We start from the raw sequence: 25,160 nt of genomic DNA, 5'->3' as shown, positions 1-25,160 counted from the left end.
ATGGTTTTGGTGGTTACCACCAGTAGCCGTGAGATTATTACACTTCCTGAGACTGAAGGTGAAGTTTTTGACTATTTAGCTCGCTCCTTTCAGTCCCAGGTGGATACCGCGACAGAGTGATGTGATCTTGAGTCAGGCTTTTGTGTGTTCCTCCTAAATAATCATTTCATGCAGGGCCTTCACATTCTTCACTGAGACAGATCCTTGGTATTAATATGGCACCTCCTGAGCAATCTATTACTCCTAGTCATAGCAGTCTGTATAGTCTTTTTGAGAATGTTCAGCACTGTGTGCGATCAGAGGAGGTAGACATGATGAGTGTTGGTGGCGGTAGAGGTAGTAGTGGCTGGTGTGGTACTACTAATACTACTAGTAGCCATTCTGGTAGGGGAGCTAGGGCGAAATCTGAGGGTATGCATGGCCATTATGATGTTCTGGAAAAAAGTGGGGAAGGTGATGAAGACATTGCCGATGATGATTCTTTTGCGGATAGGTCCTGGCCACTGGAACAAGGTGACATCAGATAAAGAGGGTAGTGGCAGTGAGGATAGTAATTCCGAACATTGCACATCCAAAAAAGCCTGCCCAGGACACACCTAGGGGAACCTCTCAGGGTGTGGGTGGTGGCACTGGTGGTGGTAGTAGACATGTTTCCGATGATGCTCGTGGCAGAATGTAGACATGATCATCTCATTTTGTGGGAATTGTTTTTATAGATATATAGTCCTAGGAGCCCTGACAGTGTCATACACTATGTATTATAGATATATATAGTCCTAGGACTCCTGACAATGTCATACACTATGTATTATAGATATATATAGTCCTAGGAGCCCTGACAGTGTCATACACTATGTATTATAGATATATATAGTCCTAGGAGCCCTGACAGTGTCATACACTATGTATTATAGATATATAGTACTAGGAGCCCTGACAGTGTCATACACTATGTATTATAGATATATATAGTCCTAGGAGCCCTGACAGTGTCATACACTATGTATTATAGATATATAGTCCTAGGAGCCCTGACAGTGTCATACACTATGTATTATAGATAAATAGTCCTAGGAGCCCTGACAGTGTCATACACTATGTATTATAGATATATAGTCCTAGGAGCCCTGACGGTGTCATACACTATGTATTATAGATATATAGTCCTAGGAGCCCTGACGGTGTCATACACTATGTATTATAGATATATAGTCCTAGGAGCCCTGACGGTGTCATACACTATGTATTATAGATACATAGTCCTAGGAGCCCTGACGGTGTCATACACTATGTATTATAGATACATAGTCCTAGGAGCTCTGACGGTGTCATACACTATGTATTATAGATATATAGTCCTAGGAGCCCTGACGGTGCCATACACTATGTATTATAGATATATAGTCCTAGGAGCCCTGATGGTGTCATACACTATGTATTATAGATATATAGTCCTAGGAGTCCTGACAGTGTAAAATAATATGTTTTAAGCCAATTTAATTTAAATCACAATCTTATTCGACTCAAAATAATTCCGAGACCTGAGGCATCGAAGATATGAATCTTGAGAAGTTTGTTTATCTGTACTATGTATATATGTGTCTTTTGTGAGAAGGCGACAGGAAGGGTGCTGGAGGGTCGGTATATATCTCCCCCAGATTCCTCACATACCTATAGGGCTGCTATTGGGAATGTATCAGCTCAGAATCCTGAAAGAGATAGCAGAGGAAATAACAGAACCCCTTGCTATAATCTTCGGTAAGTCATGGGAAACAGGAGTGGTCCCTTTAGATTGGAAAAGGGCAAATGTTGTCCCCATCTACAAAAAGGGGAAAAGGGACGATCCAGGAAATTACAGGCCGGTAAGTCTGACCTCGATAGCAGGAAAAATCTTTGAGCAAATTGTCAAGGAACATTTACTTCGGTACCTGGAAGGGAAGGCATTAATTAACCAGAGCCAGCACGGCTTTATGACCAATAAATCTTGTCAGACTAACCTGATTTCCTTCTACAACAAAATCACTGAATGGTTGGACCAAGGGAATGCCGTGGACATAGTATATCTTGACTTCAGTAAGGCATTTGATAAAGTATCACATAACCTTCTTATTGAAAAAATGATTAAGTATGGCTTTGACAAAAAATCAGTTAGGTGGATTCACAACTGGCTTAATGATCGGGCACAACGAGTAATACTAAATGGCTACACATCGAACTGGAAGAAAGTCAAAAGCGGGGTGCCGCAGGGCTCTGTTCTGGGCCCAGTACTTTTTAATATCTTTATAAATGATCTGGACGATGGAATTATTGGGGAACTCATAAAATTTGCAGATGATACGAAGATAGGAGGAATAGCCAACACTAGAGAGGAGAGAGAGAGTGTATTCAAAAGGACTTAGACACACTGGAACAATGGGCTGAGGCGAACAAAATGGTATTTAACAGGGACAAATGCAAAGTTCTACATCTGGGTAACAGAAATGTAAAAAACATATATAGTATGGGAGGAATAGAACTAAGTGATAGCATAGGGGAAAAGGACTTGGGCATAATAGTAGATCACAAATTCAACATGAGCCAACAGTGCGGTGCTGCTGCAAAAAAGGCTAATAAAATTCTGGGATGTATTAAGACAAGCATTGAATCTAGATCAAGAGAGGTCATTATTCCGCTGTACTCTTCCCTGGTCAGACCACACCCGGAATACTGTGTACAGTTCTGGGCGCCTCAATTCAAGAAAGACATCGATATATTGGAGCAAGTCCAGAGAAGAGCAACCAAAATGGTGGAAGGTCTGCAAACCATGTCCTATGAGGAGCGGCTAAAAGAACTGGGATTGTTTAGTTTGCAGAAGAGAAGGCTGAGGGGAGATTTAATAGCAGTCTACAAATATCTGAAAGGTAGTCACAGTGCAGAGGGATCTCCCCTATTCTCATTAGCACAAGGAAGTACAAGAAGCAATGGGATGAAACTAAAGGGAAAGAGATACAGATTAGACATTAGGAAAAACTTTCTGACAGTGAGGGGAGTGAGAGAGTGGAATAGGCTGCCACGGGAGGTGGTGGGCGCTCCATCAATGGAAATCTTCAAGCGGAATCTGGATAAACATATAGCTGGGATGATTTAGGAAAACCTGCACTCGCAGGGGGTTGGACCCGATGGCCCTTGAGGTCCCTTCCAACTCTACCATAAGAATAAGATGTGAGACCTGGTTTAAGGTAGTAATACTATTGCTCACCTGTTATGTGGAATTGTCTAGGTGTGGAAGGTGCGGTGGTTTCCAGTGGCTGAGAATCCAGATGACTGGAGTAATCCTGGTCACATAACAATCCAAGGCTCAGTACACAGGTAAGGCAATAGATGTTTGGTGAGGCAGGAATAGTAGTCGGACTAAAGGATTGAAGCAAAATAATCTGGCAAGGAGAAAGTGGCAAAGCCAAAATAGTAAGTCCAAGGGTGGAAATAATCAGGTAATCATGGCAAGAGTAACAAAAAACTGTCCAGCATTCAGGAATTGTCCAGAATTCCCAGTAGTTCAGTGAGAAGAGTGACTGCTGGATCCTGACAGTCCTCCCCATCTTCCAAGATGACCTCTGGGCATCCTAGAGTTTGACTTGCTGGCTCTCCCTGGCTCTTACCACCACCAAGCCTGGCTGAGCCACAGAGCCCTGAGCAAACCCGATAACCCCCAACCAAGCATCAACTGTCTGCCAAACCAAAACCCCCAACATGCCCTGAACAAGGCTCAAATAAAAGGGGCCACTGAGAGAGACAAAGAGCGGTACATCAAGGAATGGAGAAGCTCAATAAATAACTCCAAGAAACTCACCGTGTACCAGTCATTGCAAAGGGACTACACCATGGCCACCTACCTGGAGAGAATACGCCACCCCAAGCACAGACAGACCCTGAGCCGGTACAGACTGAGCGCCCACAACCTGGAGATGGAGACGGGACGACACAGGCAGCCACGGAAGAACAGACTGTGCCAGCACTGTGACCAGGGGCCCTGGAAGACGAGACCCACTTCCTGCTACACTGCACCAAATACTCAGCTGTGAGGGCCATCTACTACCAAAGACTCTCTGCCCACATCCCAGACTTCATATCTGCAGACGAGAAGAGGAAACTCTACATCCTGCTGGGAGAAGAAGAGGCCACTGTGGAGATCGCTGCCCAATACGTGTCCAGCTGTCACCAAACCAGAGGAAGATGAGACTCCACGGACTGTTATACCCCAAACCACCCCACCCCCATATAGCGGCCACCAACTGAGAGGAGGATGAGACCCCACGGACTGTCATACCCCAAATCCCTCCTTTCCATAGAATACATATAAAAGTAGGAAATGACTGTGACACACATACACATTAGGTATCCCTGTGTCTGACAGTGCCCAGTCTACTGAATATAGGGGATCTGCAGTGCTCCTGTTCCGTCAGGAAGGGGTTAATAGGAGCACTGCAGATACCCTATATACAGCCAGGCTGAATTCCAAGTGGGGGGAAAAAAACAGTCCCCAAGCTCAGGGAAGGGGCAGACAGACAACCAAAACACCCCCTCCCCTTCTCCAGCATATACTGCACCCAAAAACTCCGACCATTTTAATTTTTGATATTTTCCAGTAGCTGCTGCATTTCCCCCCTCGGCTTATACTCGAGTCAATAAGTTTTCACAGTTTTTTATGGTAAAATTAGGGGCCTCGGCTTATATTCGGGTCGGCTTATACTCGAGTATATACGGTATAAAATTGAAAATCAACTCCATCTAGTTTGTCTTGAGGATTGTCTTCTCGATCCACGGAGACACTCTAGATTTCTCTGATTAGTAAGCACTGTAACCGGATTAGCAGTTCGCTCCAAAAGACGTCCCCGCTCAGAAAATGGCGATCTAATGGCTTGTAGTTCTTTATTCCCAATGTCATCATTTCCTTCAGGTGAAGACATTTGGCGAGAAAACTAACCACAAGAATGCAGCAATACCTTATCTCCACATCTCTGAGAGAGAATAGCCCCACAAGGGGGCAGCAATATCTCCGGAAAAAAAATTGCCTCACAGAAAATTACAACACAGGCAGATATAAAAAAACAAAACAACTTTGCAAGTCTTCAGTAGGTGATACCTTTTTTAATGGCTAACTCATAATGATGACAGAATATGACGTTTCAAAGCTTCCTCTGAGCTTCTTCTTCAGAGGAGTTCAGAGGAAGCTTCAAAACGTCATATTCTGTCATCATTATGAGTTAGCCATTAAAAAAGGTATCACCTACTGAAGACTTGCAAAGTTGTTTTTTTTTTATATATTTCATAACCACTGGCTAACACGGTACCAAAACAAACATTTTCCTTTTAACACAGGTAGATGGGAGTCATCGGCATACATGGCGATATAAAAGATTACCCCACTGCCATATTTTCTTTTAATAATTCAGGCAGAAAAGTTACTCATGAAGTCGGGGTTGTAAAGACTTTAGGGCATAGTGTCCATATAGGACGTGACTTTCTTTTGTTTTGGCATTTGTGGGAAATGATGGAGAAAGGGTTAAATATATCTGTTATTGATCCAGTTCCCTCGGGAGAACCTGACCAGGTACAAGCCGTAAGCGTAACTCTGAGTGAGATGGAGACTTCTCCTCTAGAGGTGTTTGTAGGGGATGTAATGGAAGACACTCCTGAAATGGGTCTCCCTGACTTGCCAGTCTCCAGTGATAACTTTGGGACTGCTCAACTCAAGGACCCTACAGTAACCCCTGCTCGTAAAATGTAAAAGAGATAAATGGCGTACCCCAAGAACCCGGGGCGGAGAAAATATTCACACATTTTGAACTGGAAAATGACTTGTTGCATAGAGTCAATGAGGTTGGTGGACGAACTGTAGTCCCTAAATCACATTGCCAAAGGGTGATGGATATTGCTCACTCCCATGTGCTAGGAGGACACTTGGCCTATGACAAAACAAAAGATGGCACCCTGCAAAGATTTTACTATACATAGACAGGAAAAAAATATGCAAATCTATTCTCCAGGATGTAATTAGGAGAACAGCCTCCTTAACATCACGCGTCACTCAGTTAATGAGCCTACTATCATGATGCGGATTTAATTGCCAAATTAGTATTTCTATTCCAAAAGGAACAGATTCCCAGCTATGGACAGCACTGTTTCGGTCTTTTGGACCTCCTCAGCATAGCGCAGGGATACTGATTTCACAGAGTGAGAGACTATAGACCAGGGTCAGGGGATAATCCTACACATTAGGGAGAGTGTGTGCCTACATAGGTGTACGGAGACTTACAAGTCATTCCTGCTCCGCTAGGGAGCAATAGGTAAAAAAGACTCCCATTGATTTCAATGGGGAGCGCGCGTATGCCGGCACCCATTCAAGTTAATGGGATCTGGTTTTTATGCCGCTCACTCTGAACGAGTTTTATGTTCAGAATGAGCGAGCGTAAACTCCTTTTGCAGGCTTCCTTTGAGAGGATTGCAATAGATTTGGTAGAATCTCTTCTTGGTTGAGGTCACCAGCATAATCTGGTGGTTGTGGATTATGCTACCCGCTACCCAAAAGCAAGTAAGAGGAGGAACGTGATTCAGTAAAAAAAATACACAAGATAGAAACAAAAAGGGGGAGAAGGGCTGCAGCCGGACCCGAAAATCATAAAGAAAAGTATAGAACACATGACCACATGAATGTACATTAGATGGTTTACTGCGCCCTAGTTAGGTTATATGTCCACAGGAATGTACATCAGTTGGGTCACCGCCGCCTGGTTAAGTCACGTGACCACATTAATGTACATCAGTTGGGTCACCGCCGCCTGGTTAGGTCATGTGACCACATTAATGTACACCAGATGGGTCACCGCCGCCTGGTTAGGTCATGTGACCACAGGAACGTACATCAGATGGGTCACCGCCGCCTGGTTAGGTCACATTGCCACATTAATGTACACCAGATGGGTCACCGCCGCCTGGTTAGGTCATGTGACCACAGGTACGTACACCAGATGGGTCACCGCCGCCTGGTTAGGTCATGTGACCACAGGTACGTACACCAGATGGGTCACCGCCGCCTGGTTAGGTCATGTGACCACAGGTACGTACATCAGATGGGTCACCGCCGCCTGGTTAGGTCATGTGACCACAGGTACGTACACCAGATGGGTCACCGCCGCCTGGTTATGTGACCACAGGTACGTACACCAGATGGGTCACCGCCGCCTGGTTAGGTCATGTGACCACAGGTACGTACACCAGATAGGTCTCCGCCGCCTGGTCAGGTCATGTGACCACAGGTACGTACATCAGATGGGTCATTGCCGCCTGGTTAGGTCACATGACCACATTAATGTACACCAGATGGGTCACCGCCGCCTGGTTAGGTCATGTGACCACAGGTACGTACACCAGATAGGTCTCCGCCGCCTGGTCAGGTCATGTGACCACAGGTACGTACATCAGATGGGTCATTGCCGCCTGGTTAGGTCACATGACCACATTAATGTACACCAGATGGGTCACCGCCACCTGGTTAGGTTATGTGACCACAGGTACGTACACCAGATGGGTCACCGCCACCTGGTTAGGTTATATGACCACAGGTACGTACACCAGATAGGTCACCACCGCCTGGTTAGGTCACATGCAGATGAACAGGGGGCAGTACTCTTATAAGAGGTGGAATCTCTGTAGGTTGTGCAGGAGGGACAGTGGAAGGAGCTAATCCCCTATATACAACATACAGAGTGAACAGGCCCCGACACTTCCTTATTATATACACTAACATTGTGACATAAGGACACACCCACAAACTGATAGACACTTCCACATGTGATCAAACACACCCCAAAGCCCCTAATATCAGGACTAATGTACCGATATTCAGGATTTCTCGGATTTATTCATTTTCTTGTATCACACCCTTGGGGACATGGAGGGGTTAACACCGCCATGTCTTCTGCTGAGTCAGTTCAGGTTCTGGACCACTGAACCGCAAAAGTGAAATTCTTCCCTGCGATTTGAGAGTCCTGCAGATTACGTGGTGGGGCTGAAATGAGGAAGTGAAGGAGGTGACTATCACCCAGGGGACGGCCATGAATAGATTGGGCCTAAGCACCTCAGCCTACGTGGTAGACACCTCTTACAGGAATTAAGGGCCTGCTTACAGTATAGACATCATCGCTGGTTACAGCATAGACACCTTGCCTGGTTACATTATAGACACTTCACCTGGTTACTGAACTTGGTATAGACACCACTCCTGGTTACAGTATAGACACCGCACTTGGTAACAGTATAGACACCACTCCTGGTTACAGTATAGACACCGCACTTGGTAACAGTATAGACACCGCTCCTGGTTGCAGTATAGACACCAATCCTGGTTACAGTATAGACACCGCACTTGGTTACAGTATAGACACTGCACCTGGTTACAGTATAGATACTGTCCCTGGTTATAGTGTAGACACCGCACCTGGTTACTAGACTTGGTACAGACACCACTCCTGGTTACCATATAAACACCGTACCTGGTTACTGTATGGACATCGCGCCAGGTTACTGTGCCTGGTTACAGTATAGACACTTTACCTGGTTACTGGATTTAGTTACAGTATAGATACCGCACCTGGTTGCCGTATAGGCACCGCACCTGGTTACAGTATAGACACCTCACCTACTTACAGTATAGACACCGTGCCTGGTTACTGGACTTGGCACAGACACCACTCCTGGTTACCGTATAAACACCGTACCTGGTTACTGTATGGACATTGCGCCAGGTTACTGTGCCTGGTTACAGTATAGACACTTCACCTGGTTACTGGATTTAGTTACAGTATAGACACCTCACCTGGTTACCATATAGATACCGATCCTGGTTACAGTAAAGACACCGCACTTGGTTACAGTATAGACACCGCACCTGGTTAAAGTATAGATACTGTCCCTGGTTATAGTATAGACACCGCACCTGGTTACTGAACTTGGTACAGACACCACTCCTGGTTACCGTAAAACACCGTACCTGGCTACTGTATGGACATCGCGCCAGGTTACTGTGCCTGGTTACAGTATAGACACTTCAACTGGTTACTGGATTTGGTTACAATATAGACACCACTCCTGGTTACCGTATAAACACTGTACCTGGTTACTGTATGGACATCGCGCCAGGTTACTGTGCATGGTTACAGTATAGACACTTCACCTGGTTACTGGATTAAGTTACAGTATAGACACCTCACCTGGTTACCATATAGATACCGATCCTGGTTACAGTATAGACACCGCACTTGGTTACAGTATAGACACTGCACCTGGTTACAGTATAGATACTGCCCCTGGTTATAGTATAGACACCGCACCTGGTTACTGGACTTGGTACAGACACCACTCCTGGTTACCGTAAAACACCGTACCTGGTTACTGTATAGACATCGCGCCAGGTTACTGTGCCTGGTTACAGTATAGACACTTTACCTGGTTACTGGATTTGGTTACAATATAGACACCTCACCTGGTTACAGTATAGACACCACTCCTGGGTATGTATAAACACTGTGCCTGGTTACTGGGCATAGTTACAGTATAGACACCGCCCCTGGTTACAGTATAGACACTTCACCTGGTTACTGGATTTTGTTACGGTATAGACACCTCACCTGGTTACAGTATATCCTTACCGCACAGTCAGCAATGGAAAATCAAAACCCGCAAAATGGGAAAATAGTTTTTTTTTCCCTTCTATACCCCATAATGTTAAGATAAAATAATGTAAATGAGTGTAATATAAGTCGTCATTTAAGAATTTACTCACCCTGCAAAATACAAACCCCAGTACGGTGACAAAGGAATAATCCCAATATGGCAGCGTGTCAATACTGACATCAATGGACATAAAATTAGTCACAAACCTCCTCCTACAACATAAAAGTGAGAATCGCGTGGGCGCAGCGGTGGATTGAACATCATTTGCGTCACACTTCGATTTTTCGCTCTCATGAGGCCTTTGGGATCTTGTAAGGCCGGGAGCAGTAAGGACAAATGGAAACGACTGTAACAGGAAGGGGTCCCAAGTGAATGCTCTCACTACACGTATGTAAGCGGCAGACACATACGTGTGAGGTGTGCTCTGTATGATGAGCTGTAGATGGAGGTGTGTATGTTGAAGATGTGAGTACATGACGTGTGTGATGGAGCAGAACCCTCCCCTCCCTCGTTTCCTCTGGGACTCCCCACTCTTCCTCCTTCTCGGTCTGGGTAAAGTTTAGCTCAGTGAAGGTTGTAAAAGTCAGGACGACGAAGACACAGATACATGTGCCTGGGCAGGGAGTGCATGTCACAGATACCGGGGCAGGTAAGGAAACGTGTGCCAGGACAGGGAGTGCATGTCACTGATACCGGGGCAAGGAAACGTGTGCCAGGACAGGGAGTGCATGTCACTGATACCGGGGCAAGGAAACGCATGCTAGGACAGGGAGTGCATGTCACAGATACCGGGGCAGGTAAGGAAACGTGTGCCAGGACAGGGAGTGCATGTCACTGATACCGGGGCAAGGAAACATGTGCCAGGACAGGGAGTGCATGTCACTGATACCGGGGCAAGGAAACGCATGCTAGGACAGGGAGTGCATGTCACAGATACCGGGGCAGGTTATAAACTGTTTGCTGGGACAGGGAGTGCATTTCATAGATACCGGGGAAGGTAATGAAATGTGTGCCAGAACAGGAAGTACATATCTGTATAATGTATTTACTCACGTATCTGTCAGTCATCTTTGTACAGTCATGGCCATAAGGGTTGGCACCCCAGAATATTATTACCATCTCACATGTTTTGTTATACTCAGGGTTAACAAAACACCTGAAAATAGCCAAATTGGAAATAATTTCACACAAAACTCCAAAAATGAGCCAGACAGAATTGTGGGGAAATAACTTTGTTTCCAGCCTGTGATCCTTGTTCAGACTCCCCTGTGGCAAGTAACAGGTGTGGGCAATATAGAAATCCCCCTGACACCAGATACAAAGGATACAAAGAGCCTCAGCCTGTGCATTGTGTGTGATGCACTAAGCATGGAGAACAGAGAGAGGAGAAGAAGAGTCTGAGGACCCGAGAACCAAAAGTGTGGATAAATAGTAACCATCTCAAGTTGCTGTTCCTTTGTCCACGGTGCGCAACATAATCCAGAATTTTACAACACATGGCACTGTAGGTAATCTGCTGGATGTGGATGGAAGAGAAAAAATAATCATGAAAGGTGGAACAGGATATTCTGGATGGTGGAAAAGCAGTCTCAACCAAGTGCCAGAGACATCCAAGCTGTCCTGCAGGATCGGGGGGCACACAGAGGACCCCACTACGGACAGAGACAGAAAAAAGCTAAAATGCATGGGAGGAAGCCAAAATCTCCTGGGAAACGTCTTGTGGACAGAGGAGACAAAGACGGAGCTTTTTAGTGAAGGCCATCATTTTACTGGTTACCGAAAACAGAATCAGGCCTACAAAGAAAAGAACAGAGGACCGACCGTCACATATGGGGGAGGCGCAGTGAGGATTTAGGGTTGCTCTCCCGCCTCTGGTGCTGGGTAGGACAACGACCTCAAATATACTTTAGAAAGCCCCCAGAAATTGGCAGAAACAAAGCTGGAGAGTCCTGAAGTGGCTGCAAAGAGTCCTGGTCTAAAACCCATAGGAAACCTGTGGAGAGATCTTACAATTACTGGAAAAGAAGAGAAGGCGCCCCCAAATAGAAGAGACCTGGAGCCATCTGCAGAAGAAGAGGGGCCCCTAAATATAGGAGACCTGGAGCTGTCTGCAGAAGAAGAGGGACAATAAATATAAGGGCCCCTTCACACGGCGTAAGCGCGCCGCTCATTTAGACACGTATACACGTGTCCGAGCGCGACGCTTCAAAACAGATCCCATTGATTTCAATGGGAAGCACGCGTATATCGGCATTGAAATCAATGGGCTCTGTTTTGAAGAGCCGCACTCAGACACGTGTATACGTGTCTAAATGAGAGGCGCACTTACGCCGTGTGAAGGGGCCATTTGAGACTTGGAGCTGCCTGCAGAAGAAGAGGGGACCCCAAATTCTACCTGAGAGGCGTAAAAAGCTTGGTTATAGGAAGACATTGAGTTCAGGGATTGTTTCCAAAGGGTCGGCAACCAAATGTTAAACTGAGAAAGCTGGGAAAATTGTCCGACACATTTTTAGAGTTTTGTGTGAAATTTTTTTGTTTGTCTTTTTTTTCAGTTTTTTTTTTGTGTTGTTCCAATACAGACAGAGGAAACAAACCTGAGTATAAGAAAACACAGTCATGTCCATGTCTGTATATACTCATGCACGTGTCAGTCATCTAGGTATATACTCATGTATGTGTCAGTGATGTCTATATATACTCATATATGTGTCAGTCATCTATGTATATACTCATATGTGTCAGTGATGTTTGTATATACTCATGTATGTATCAGTGATGTCTGTATATACTCATGTAGGTGTCAGTGATGTCTGTATATACTCATGTATGTATCAGTGATGTCTGTATATACTCATGTAGGTGTCAGTGATGTCTGTATATACTCATGTAGGTGATAGTTATGTCTGTATATACTCATGTATGTGCAGTGATGTCTGTATATACTCATGTATGTGTCAGGGATGTCTGTATATACTCATGTAGGTGTCAGTGATGTCTGTATATACTCATGTATGTGTCAGTGATGTCTGTATATACTCATGTAGGTGTCAGTGATGTCTGTATATACTCATGTATGTGTCAGTGATGTCTGTATATACTCATGTAGGTGTCAGTGATGTCTGTATATACTCATGTATGTGTCAGTGATGTCTGTATATACTCATGTAGGTGTCAGTGATGTCTGTATATACTCATGTATGTGTCAGTGATGTCTGTATATACTCATGTAGGTGTCAGTCATCTAGATATATACTCATATATTTATTTTTCCTGGAAGATTAAAAGTTATATTTTATAAAAATTTATTTGGATTCGGTGCTGAACATTTTTTATCTGGGAGGTGTATTGCAATTGGGTCCAAAAGTCCAGGACTTACTGTTTTCGTGCACCAACCATCGTACTAGTATGGATTCTTAACTTTTAATAAATAATGCTAAAATTATAGACAATCAATAAAGAGTTCTCTTGGATAATTTTAGGGGGCACCATTAAACAAACTATGGTAATATCGGGAAGGTACAATGACACATCCCAACCATACACTGTTACTGCTAGCACTGTGACGTCTGGGACATTACCATACAGGCCTGAAGCCTGCTAGGATTAACATCGGATCCCGGAGAGGTGAATAACACTGTTTATTATGTTCCCTCATCTCTCCTGAAAAGACCCCCGAGTATAATAATAGCGGTAGTGGGATCAGGGCCTGCTCACAGCTGCCCCCCGTGTCCTATAGCAGAAGGGGAAGTGGGGACGGCAATGAGCAGGCCCGGGGAGGTAGGTAAATAGACCACTACCTGCTGGGGATACTCCTACTCTTCCGACTATTATAAAAAAAACAAAAGTATGTTACTTAACTACCTCTCCTGCTGCCGCCGCCTCCTCCTTTCACCCGGCAGTAAGAGGTCTGTGTCTCAGCGCAGGCAACGTGATGGCGCCTCCTGCGTTGAGACGCAGAGGTCTAAACCAGCGCAGGAGAGGGCTGCTCGGTTTGTTTTCAGAGTGGCCCTCTCCTGTGCTAGTTTAGAAAAAATAAATAAATAAAAATTGCCGCGGCTGCCGCCCCCTCCGGAGTGCTGCCTGAGACAGCCGCCTCACCTCGCCTCATTAGAGGTGCGGCCCTGGTCTTAGGCCAAGGCCCCACATTGCAGAACAGAACACATGGTTAGTTTTCTTATCCTTACATCTCTAGTTGGTTTAAAAGTTCTCAGTGCAATTTTTGGGCATTTCTGGTGCACAGTGGTGCCTCTTAGGCCACGCCCCACATAGCGTTACTTTACAGCTTGTTGTTGCCCATTATGATTGAATCCTCCCACTGTCTTTCCTCCTGCAGCCTGCCACCCAGGACATGCCTTAGACTGCAGTGAACAGAGATGTGGGCAGAGTCATGGCGAGCCCTGGTGTTTCTGGACACGTGTGTGATCCTCTGCACTGTCCTCACTACAGGTAACAGTTGATGGTTTCTAAGTTCCGGTGACAATATTGCGGGTTCATTGTGAGTATCTGAGATCCTCACAAATAATAAAACAATAACAGACTTAGAATGGGTTAAAAACATAAAAGACACTGCACTCACGGACCCTAAATACACCCTGCTGCCACCACCCCTGACTTTTGGATTAGCAAAAACGTCACCCACATAGACACACATCTTTCCAACAGTCAGAGGCAAACGCACCTCAAATAGGTAATGGGTTTCTAAAGCAGCACAAAGTAACCTTAAATTTACCAATATATTACCCAATCATAGAAAAGAGACAAACAAGCAAACGGTGCTGATATAAAAGGAGAAACACACAGTAAACCTGATACCCTCAAGTCCTTTTGGCTCCATGGAGCTTGGAGGATCTCAGTTGGACAGCACACAGAACTTGCTCACTAATGTGACACACGTTGTAGGGTAGTTCCCGCCTCTTAAAGCATCCATCTTGTGCTTGGCCACACCCCCTGCCAGAGCGAATCCCCCCCCCATACCTCCCAACCATCACCGATTTCCGCAGGACATTCACGATTTCGGTGACGTGTCCCGCGGTCCCGGATGGAGGGAGATATGTGGGGACGATCTGGGGGCAGAGATGGGGGGGACATGAATCTGGGGGCAGAGATGGGGGACATGAAACTGGGGCAGAGATGGAGGGGACATGAATCTGGGACAGAGATGAGGGGACATGAATCTGGGGGCAGAGATGAGGGGACATGAAACTGGGGCAGAGATGGGGGGACATGAAACTGGGACAGAGATGGAGGGGACATGAATCTGGGGGCAGAGATGGGGGGACATGAATCTGAGGGCAGAGATGGAGGGGACATGAATCTGGGGGCAGAGATGGGGGGACATGAAACTGGGGCAGAGATGGAGGGGACATGAATCTGAGGGCAGAGATGGAGGGGACATGAATCTGGGGGCAGAGATGGGGGGACATGAATCTGGGGGCAGAGATGTGGGGACATGAATCTGGGGGCAGAGATGGAGGGGACATGAATCTGGGGGCAGAGATGGGGGGACATGAATCTGGGGGCAGAGATGGGGGGACATGAATCTGGGGGCAGAGATGAGGGGACAGGAATCTGGGGGCAGAGATGAGGGGACATGAAACTGGGGCAGAGATGGGGGCATGAATCTGGGGGTAGAGATGGGGACATGAATCTGGGACAGAGATGGAGGCGACATGAAACTGGGGGCAGATGAAGGGTGTATATGAAACTGGGGGAGAGATGGAGGGGGGCATATAATTTACGGGTGACTGTAGGAGGATTATACTGTGTGGGGCACATGGAAAATTAATGAGAATGGGCGGAGTCAACATAAAAGTGGGTGGAGCTAAATTTGCCACGGCGCGCGTAGTGCACCGCACATTTTGTCCCTCTTTCAGTTCTTCAAAAGTTGGGAGGTATGCCCCCCTCCTTCTTTTCACATCCTGACTGTGATATTTCCCATTCCTATTCACATTCCTGACTTTGGCTCTAAAACTGCAGCAATATATGCAACAAAAAAAGCTGCGTTTTTCAAACATGGGGCCTCAGGGCATGGACATCCCATCAGAATTGCCGTACATTAATGTAAAGTGTCGTGTCCTGGCCAGACAGAAGAGGGAGATTACACAAAAGAACATGTGGCATCCAGCACAACAGGGGGCACAAATGACTTCTCACGTGTGTTGGTGTGACATGTATGTTTATGGAGTGAGTTACATGTCTGTGGATGTTCCTTCAGGTGCTGCTCAACAGCGTCGGCTCCGGGCGCAGGTGGGACACAGTGTGAACATGCCATGTGTAGTCCCTGTGCCTACAATCACCCAGTGGGGGACAGTCCGGCTCTTCCTGCAGAAACGTGTGCCCTCCTCCAACCCAAAAGTGGCGTTTTCGTTCTCGAATGGTAAAGATCAGCCGGATCACCAGGACCGAGACTACAAGAACCGTTGCCGCCTCTTTAAAGACAACCTGACGCTTTCCCTGTCACCTGTCAGTCTCAGCGATGAGGGCGAGTATGACTGCAATGTGTTCCTGCTAAAAGGCCGCGGATACGAGCTGGAGTACACGGGGCAGATTCTACTGACCATCTGGGGTAAGACTAAGACCAGCCAATCAGAGTAGTGAGCTCACCTAGGAGGAGGAGTCCTGTGGGAGGGGCATGTCCATTATAATCAACAGTTTGGGGTCTGTTATGTGCGGCCATAACAGGGATGATCTGGTGACAGTGGAGCCCCTCAATAGAGGTATATGTATTTTCCAATACCTCCCAAGTTGTAAAGGACAGAAAGAGGGATAACATGTGGGCGGACCACAGCAAATGTAGCCCCTCCCACTTCTAAATTGACCCCACCCATCCCTTTCTCGTTGGGTTCACCCTGCACCCCACGTGTCCCCTCACTGTACACCCAAGCACCCCACAGTACACCCATATGCGGTAAGCCATGCGGGACAGCAGTCTAAAACCGGGACTGTCCCGCAGAATACGGGACAGTTGGGTGCTATGATTTTCTGCCCTTCCATTCTACCCCTATAGACTGTAATATGGAGTTAAAGATCATTTGTGAGGTCAGACATTGCTCAGGCCTTACCGTGGAAACTCTGACCACATCATACATCAGGGCAGCAGAGACTCACATCTTTACCCCATAAGCACTGGGATTTTTTATTCTCAAATTCTTTTTTTTTCTTCTCCATTTTCCAAATACCAAAACTTTTTTTTTTTTAAATAAAGTTTGACTTTTCAAACACAAATAATGACAAAAAAAACTGTGGACATCAAGTGAAAGTGTTTCCTAGTTCTGTTCGCACAGGGCTTATGTTTTGCAGGACCGGTCAGTTTTATAGGTCTTAGGTTTTAATACCTTTAAAAATACAAAACATCAAAAATGTTTTCAAAATATTGTGACCCCTGAAACATCTCGCGAGGAGTCATAGTTTCTATTCACACTGTACATCTCATTCTGCCCTGGGATCTGCTCTTCATGGTCATGTGACTCCAAAGAGGGGACACAATCTCCTGTCACTGCCTACTGATGGACAGGCACTTCCTGTCACTGCCTACTGATGGGCAGGCACTTCCTGTCACCGCCTACTGATGGGCAGGAACTTCCTGTTATCGCCTACTGATGGGCAGGCACTTCCTGTCACTGACTACTGACAAGCAGGAACTTCCTGTCACCGCCTACTGATGGGCAGGAACTTCCTGTTATCGCCTACTGATGGGCAGGCACTTCCTGTCACCGCCTACTGATGGGCAGGAACTTCCTGTTATCGCCTACTGATGGGCAGGCACTTCCTGTCACCGCCTACTGATGGGCAGGAACTTCCTGTTATCGCCTACTGATGGGCAGGCACTTCCTGTCACTGACTACTGACAAGCAGGCACTTCCTGTCACCGCCTACTGACGAGCAGGAACTTCCTGACACACAGTTATAATGGGTTGACAGCTCAGCCCCATAACTATACACTTATAGTCTAGGAGAATGTCACTGCCCCAGCTGGTATGCATAGTACAGTCTCTAGCTGCCCATGTGATGCTGCCATGATGAAGCATGGGATTCATAGCAGGGCAAAGAGAACTATAAAGCAAAGATGGAGTTCTCTGTGGTTAAGGGGTTAATATGCGGAGACAATACACTCCTCTGGGAGTGGAACTGTCCAGTTAAAGAGATTCTATCATTAACCCCTTAACGACCGGCCCATAGGGAATCTACGTCGGCACTTGCAGGTCCTTCCTGACTGCCCTATAGGAAAACTACGTCGGGCAGTCAGGGAAGGATTCCCTGTAAGTGCCGACATAATTGGATGGGATTTTAGCTGTATCTAACAGCTAAGACCCCATTCCATAACCCCCCATCGGAGGGGTCTCCGATCGGGGTTTTTTAACCCCTTCAGTTCCGTGATCAAACATGATCACGGAACTGAAGCGGTTCCGTGACGGTGCCGGCTGAATCGGCACTCCCCGCGGCGAGATCGGGGGGTGCCGATGTCTCTAACATGGAGCCTGGGGTCTGGCCAGTGACCCCAAGCTCAAAGAGACCCCCAATACCTGGTTGATCCTGCCCGGGGAAGAGGAAGTCAGACGCAGGCAGCCCCTGCATCTGACTTCCTCCAGACGCTGCAAGACACTGAGAGCTGTGTCCTGCAGCGTCTAATAGAGAATTAGTGATGCTTTTATCAAAGCATCACTAATCCAAGTGCCCTAAAGGGACACATGAAAAAGTAAGAGAAAAAAGTGAAAAATAAATAAATAAAAGTGTCTGATAAAAATGAATAAACTTATAAAGCCCCAAAATTCCCTTTTTTCTATAGAAAATGAATTATATTAAAAAAAAACCCCTAAAAGTTAATAAAAACAATACATATTTGGTATCGTCGCGTCCGTAACAATCTGAACAATAAAACTGCAACAATATTTAATGTATACGGTGAACGTCGGAAAAAAAAAACGGAAAAAACCCGCCGGAAGTAGTGATTTTTCGCCATCTCACCTTACAAAACATGCTATAAAAAGTGATCAAAAAGTCATAATCACCGCACAACAGTACCAATAAAAAGCGCACATTGTCCTGCAAAAAATAAGCCCTCAACCAACACTGTCAACCGAAAAATAAAAATGTTACTCCTCTCAGAAGGTGGCGATACAAAAAACATTGATTTATGTCCCTAAGGGTGCATGCACACTACGTAACGCCGGGCGTGTATGAGAGCCGTACACGCCGGCGTTACAGCAGACTGCCGAACACTTCCCATTCACTTCAATGGGAGCGCTCGTAACAGCGGCGTTTACGAGCGCTCCCATTGAAGTGAATGGGAAGTGTTCGGCAGCCCTGCTGTAACGCCGGCGTGTACGGCTCTCATACACGCCCGGCGTTACGTAGTGTGCATGCACCCTAAATGTGTTTTTATTCTACAGAATTAGTATCGCATTAAAAAAAATAATATAAATGAGGTATCACCGTAACCGTACTGACCCACAGAATAAAGGTCACATGTTACTTATACTGTACGCTGCATGGCGAAAAATTTAAAAGGTAGAATGCAATGCCAGAATTGATTTTTCTTTAGAAAATCCAGCAAAAAAAAGTTAATAAAATGTATTCAATAAGTTGTAGGCACCCAAACATGGTGTCATTACAAAATGCATCTCATCCCGCAAACAACAAGCCCTTATATGGCCACGTCACCAGAAAAATAAAGAAAATATAGCATCTAGTAATGTGAAGACAAACAACCCCAAAATCGCCAAATCATTAGAACACGACTGGCTGCGGCAGGTAGGGAATATATAATCTGTGCGAGCAAATATCAGGGAACACCCCAGATTTACAGCTAATGAGCAAAAAGACACCAGAAGTGACCCCAAAGTGACCCCCAGAGTGACCCCCCAATCATAGGAGCTCCTGGGACATAGTAGGGAATGTGGTGTTCCCAATGTACTCCGCACAGCTTATATATTCCCTCTTCGCCATCCGCTGTGCAGTCACGTCCGGGATACTAATACTCACTACACCCCCTGAGAAATTCTTTGAGGGGTGCAGTTTTCAAAATGAGGTCACTCCTTTGAGGAATCCACTTTTCTGGTACCTTACAGGCTCTACAAACATGACATGGCGTCCAGATACCAAACATCTGAATCTGTGCTCCAAAAGCCGCATTGCGATCCTTCCCTTCTGCGCCCTGCTGTGCGCCCAAACTGCAGATTATGCCACATGTATAACACATGTATGACACTGGTGTACCCAGGATAACGGACATAATGTCATATGTGGGTATAAACTGATATTAGGGCACAGCCGGGCACAGAAGGGAAGAAGGGTTATTGGGTTTTTGGAGCACAGACGGTTTGGTTTTTGGATGCCGTGACACTTTTGCAGAGCTGAAACACCAGTAAAGTGGAATCCCCTGATATGTGACCTTATTTTGGAAACTACACCCCTGAAGGATTTCTCCAGGGGTACAGAAAGCATTTTTAACCCCCAAATGTTGCTATAACTTATTATCCATAAATGAATACGCAGATGATTGTGAAAGGTGAAAATGACAATTTTTCCAGGAATCCGTAATTTCAGTGCATAATATGTTGTGCCCACCTGGCTCTAAAAGCTGTTGTGCCCGGGATACCCGCTTACCAGTGTTTGGAGTGTGTATCTCTGCTGACATAAGTCGGGCACAACATATCAGATACTGAAATGGCGAATCTCTGGAAAACTTCATTTTTAACTTCTCATTATCAGCCGCAATTTCATTTCTGGAAACCAAATAAATGCAACACTCAAGGGTTAAAAATTCTCGCTACGCCACTTGATAAATCCCATCTGTGGGCTAGTGTCCAAAATGGCGTGACATGTCTGCGGATTCCACTTTATTGGCAATTCAGGGGCTTTGCAAAAGTGACGTCCAAAAACCAAACTGTGCTCCAAAAACCAATATAGCGCTCCTTTCCTTCTGTGCCCGGCTGTGCCCAAACAGCAGATTCTACCCACACATGGCATTAAGTATGTTATCCAGGGTACACCAGTGTCATACATGTGGGCATACACCGCCATTTGGGTGCACAGCAGGGCGCAGATGTGAAGGAGCGCTATGTGCTTTTGGAGTGCAGACTTAGATTGTTGGTGTTTGGACACCATGTCATATTTGCCGAGACCCTAAAATTTCCCCTACAAAATGGGGTCACTTCTTGGTGAATTCCAGTTTACTGGCACCTTCAGGGCTCTGCAAAAGAAACATGGCGCCCCAAAAGTCCCTCTAACTCTGTACCCCAATAGCTAAAAAGTGCAGTGCTCCTTCCCTTCTGCGCCCTGCTGTGTGCCCAAGCAGCAGTTTACACCCACATATATAATTTTCTGCCCCTCGGGATGGCCCCTTAATAGTTTTAGGAGTGCAGGTCTCTGACAACACAAAGTGGGTGCAACGTATTGGGCACCGAGATGGCAGATTTCTTTAAAAATTTCAATTTTCATTTTGTACATTAATTTTTGGGAAGCATTTTTAGGCTCAAAATGATAATACCCCTTGATACATTCCTTGATGGGTGTAGTTTTTAAAATGGGGTCACATCTGAGGGGTTTCCATTGTATTGATACTTTAGGGGTTCAGCAGATACGACATGGCACCTGAAAACTATTCCAGCCACATCTGCCCTCCAAAAGCCAAATAGCGCTCTTTCCATTCTGAGCCCCACCATGTACCCATATAGCAGATTATGGCCACATATGGGGTATTGCCGTGTTCAGGAGAAATTGTGTAACAAACTGTGGGGGGCTTTTTCTCTTTTAACCCCTTGTGAAAATGAAAACTTTGGGGATAAAGGGACATTTTAGTAATTTTTAACCTACACATCCCAAGGTTAGTAAAATCTGTGAAACGGCTATAGGGTCAAAATGCTCACTATACCCCTCAATGAATACCTTAAGGGGTCTAGTTTATAAAATGGGGTCATTTATGGGGGTTTTCAATTGTTTTGGTAACTCAAATCTTGTTTGAATGTGCAATGGGCCTGAAATATCTGCAAGCAAAATTTGAGTCTTGAAATCCAGTTGGTGGTCCCTTCTTTTTGGGCACTACCGCGCGTCCGTACATAGGATTAAGGCCACAAAGTGTACATTTTTAAACACGGGAGAAATGGGGCCATCTATTTTGGGGTGTTTTTCTTCATTTTCATGCCTTGTGTGCAAAAAAACTGCCTTTAAATTGACTCTTTTGTGTAAAAAATGAGAATTTTTTGTTTGACGCAAATTCTTTTAAAACCTATGGGGTCAAAATACTCACTATACCCCTCAATGAATACCTCAAGGGGTCTAGTTTATAAAATGGTGTCATTTATGGGGGTTTTCAATTATTTTGGTAACTCAAATCTTGTTTAAATGAGCAATGGGCCTGAAACATTTAGAAGCAAAAATTGTGCCTTGAAATCCAGTTGGTGCTCCCTTCTTTTTGGGCCCTACCGTGCATCCGTACATAGGATTAAGGCCACAAAGTGTACGTTTTTGAACACAGGAGAAATGGGGTCATCTATTTTGGGGTGTTTTTCTTCATTTTCATGTGGTATGTGCAAAAAAACTGCTTATAAAATGACACTTGTGTAAAAAATATGATTTTTTTTTTTGTTTGACGCACATTTTCTCAAAACTTATAGGGTCAAAGTACTCTCTATACCCCTCAATGAATACCCTAAGGGGTCTAGTTTATAAAATGGGGTCATTTATGGGGGGGGTTTCAATTGCTTTGGTAACTCAAATCTTGTTTGAATGTGCAATGGACATAAAATATCTGCAAGCAAAATTTGTGTTTTGAAATTCAATTGGCCCTCCTTACCTCTTAGGCCCTCCTGTGTGCCCGTACATAGGACTAAGGCCACAAAATGGACATATTTTAACACGGGAGAAGTGGGGTGATATATTTTGGGGTGTGTTTCTTCTTTTTGATGTGTTGTGTGCAAAAAAACTGGCTTTAAAATGACATATATTTGAAGAAAATGAAAATGTAATTTTTTTCATCATTTGTAATAATTCTTGCAAGACAATATTTATTTGATCAAAATGCTCACTGTACCCCTCAAAGATACCTGAAGGGGTCTAGTTTTACAAATTAGGTCATTTAATGGGAGGTTCTGTCATTATTCCACCAATTCCTGTCTGCAAACAGAGCTTGGTACAGGAAAAAATGACAAACTCAAAATTTCCAAAATTTGCTTATAAACTTGATAAACTTGTAAATTGTCTAAGTTACTCAAATATGCTAAAATTATTTCAAATATGCTTGAAACACAAAAGGAACATTTGGAAGTATGTAACTACTAACTTTTTTGCCCTGTATTATTGTGTATATGTGAGATATCGCAGCTAAAAATGGAAAACATTGAAAAATGTTCAAAATTTTCAGCATTTGCGAGTTTTTAAATAAATTTACGCAAGTTATATCAGTCTAATTTTACCTTCTCAGTAAAGTACAACATGTCACGAAAAAACAATATCAGAATCGCTTGGATGCGCTATACTGTTACAGAATTATTCACTGATAAAGTCACACAGGGCAAATTTCCAAAATTTGGCTTGGTCATTAAGGTCCAAAATAGGCTGGTCACTAAGGGGTTAAAATGCAATTTTTTCTCAATCACACGTCGGAATAACCTTAAGAAAGTCTATTCTTCTCCTTCCTTTAGATGCCATCTCCAGGCCACCATTCAGTATAAATCCCGGTTTTCGTTGATATGCAAATGAGTTCTCTCGCAGCACTGGGGGCGGTCCCCAGCACTCAAATAGCACTGGGGGCGTCCCCAATGCTGCTAGAGAACTCTCCAGCGCCGCCTCCATCTTCTTCAGGAACAGCCTCTCTTCGCGTCTTCTTCCGGCGCTGGCTTCAAATTTCTAGGACTCAGACTTAGGGCAAAGCTGACTGCGCATGCCCGCCGGCCACAGGAGAATGGCCGCTTATAATACTGTGTAAGCGGCCATTTTCTTTAGTGACATCTAAAGGTAGGAGAAGAATAGCCCTTCTTAAGGCTATTCCAATGTGGTACCCAGAAAAACATAGGATTTTAATGATAGATTCCCTTTAAAAAAAAAAAAACAACAGCAATAGAAAGCCGACCCCTAATCCAGCGATTAGGTCCCTGGTGGACATATGTATGCCAGGCCAGGAGTTCAGATGTACTTTCCAAAGAGAGTCGATGGGCTGCAGGACAAGAGGTGAACAAAGCCGAAGGCTGTCCTTTGTGGTGTCTTCCTCCATCTTGGCCTTGCTCTCCTATTTGTCCTAAGACCCCAGAACTACTATATGCTCCCAGGTGTACAAGGTCACTGATGACACGGCCGTAGCCCCTACATACATGGGCGGTGGGGTAATATACTCTGTGTATATCCTGCAGAGCGCCTGGTGGGGTCGCATACTGAGTATCTGACATTTTATCTTGCAGCTGACTACTCGAAGCCACAGCTCTCCTTCTTCGAGGACATGGGCAGCCCCACTGCTGTTTGCTCCTCCAATGGCGGGTACCCCAGAGCAGATATCGAATGGAATATCAGCTACGACCACTACAATATCAAGAACATGACAGAGACCTGGGCAGAGCCCGACCCCCAGACCCAGCTCTACAATGTATCTGCACAGCTGACCCTCCCACTATCCGAAAGAGGCTCCATCTCCTGCTGTGTGGTGGCGGCGGGCCCAGCCCTGTGCAGTGACACAGCTGGTAAGTGGGGGGTTTACACCAGGGACAAGAGGGTGACATGGGCTTCTCTTTATTATTATTTATTTATATAGCACCATTAATTCCATGGTGCTTTACATTTGGGGGTTACATACAGTACACAGAATATACAGGTAGATATAATACTAACAGTGACCGACTGGCACAGTGGGGTAGAGGGCCCTGCCCGCGAGGGTGACACAGGGGTGTTCTCCACCATTACTGAGGCAGCAGGATCATTGACACGGGCACTCGTCACCATCACCGGGATGGGCAGAGTTAGTGACCCTCTACCACAATAACACCTGATCTCTTTACAGGACTACCAGGATCCGGGTTCAGAGAACACAAGGGCAGCTTCTTCCTCGTCTGCCTCAGTTTGATGATGTCACTTACCCTATACACAATGCTTGGATTGGGGGTTGGGTAAAGAGCCTGTGGGGTGAGGCGGCTTCTCTGACCTCTACGAGGTCGTGAATTACTCTGAATCATTAAGATTCCTCATGAAACCAAGAAATGGATCACAACGCACTGTCCTACGGACCCCAGAGGGCGCCCTGACCGAGACGGGCCCCAGCGGTTATAGAAAACACACTGACCGAGCTGGACACCAGAGGGCGCAGCGGTTATAGAAGAAACACTGACCGACTTGGAGACCAAAGGGTGCAGCGGGAATGGAGGGAACACTGACCAACCTGGATCCCAAAGGGCACAGCAGGTTTTGCCCCATGGTTCACACTCTGATCCTGAATTAATAAAGGAGATGTTCTGATGATTGTCGGC

General features: G+C 45.5%; 1 protein-coding gene across 1 annotated transcript; it reads left to right on the top strand.

Annotated features, from left to right (window-relative positions):
• The first annotated feature begins 15,723 nt into the window (after positions 1-15,723).
• On the top strand, positions 15,724-25,009 carry CD80 (CD80 molecule). Its single transcript, XM_075263038.1, has 4 exons — positions 15,724-16,276; positions 24,105-24,380; positions 24,698-24,803; positions 24,892-25,009. The coding sequence occupies exons 1-4, from the start codon at positions 15,724-15,726 to the stop codon at positions 25,007-25,009; spliced, it is 1,053 nt and encodes a 350-aa protein (XP_075119139.1).
• The last annotated feature ends 151 nt before the right edge of the window (positions 25,010-25,160 follow it).

This window comes from Leptodactylus fuscus, chromosome 2 (assembly GCF_031893055.1).
Source record: "Leptodactylus fuscus isolate aLepFus1 chromosome 2, aLepFus1.hap2, whole genome shotgun sequence".
NCBI classification, from domain to species: domain Eukaryota; kingdom Metazoa; phylum Chordata; class Amphibia; order Anura; family Leptodactylidae; genus Leptodactylus; species Leptodactylus fuscus.
This window is presented reverse-complemented; position numbering and strand designations above follow the sequence as displayed.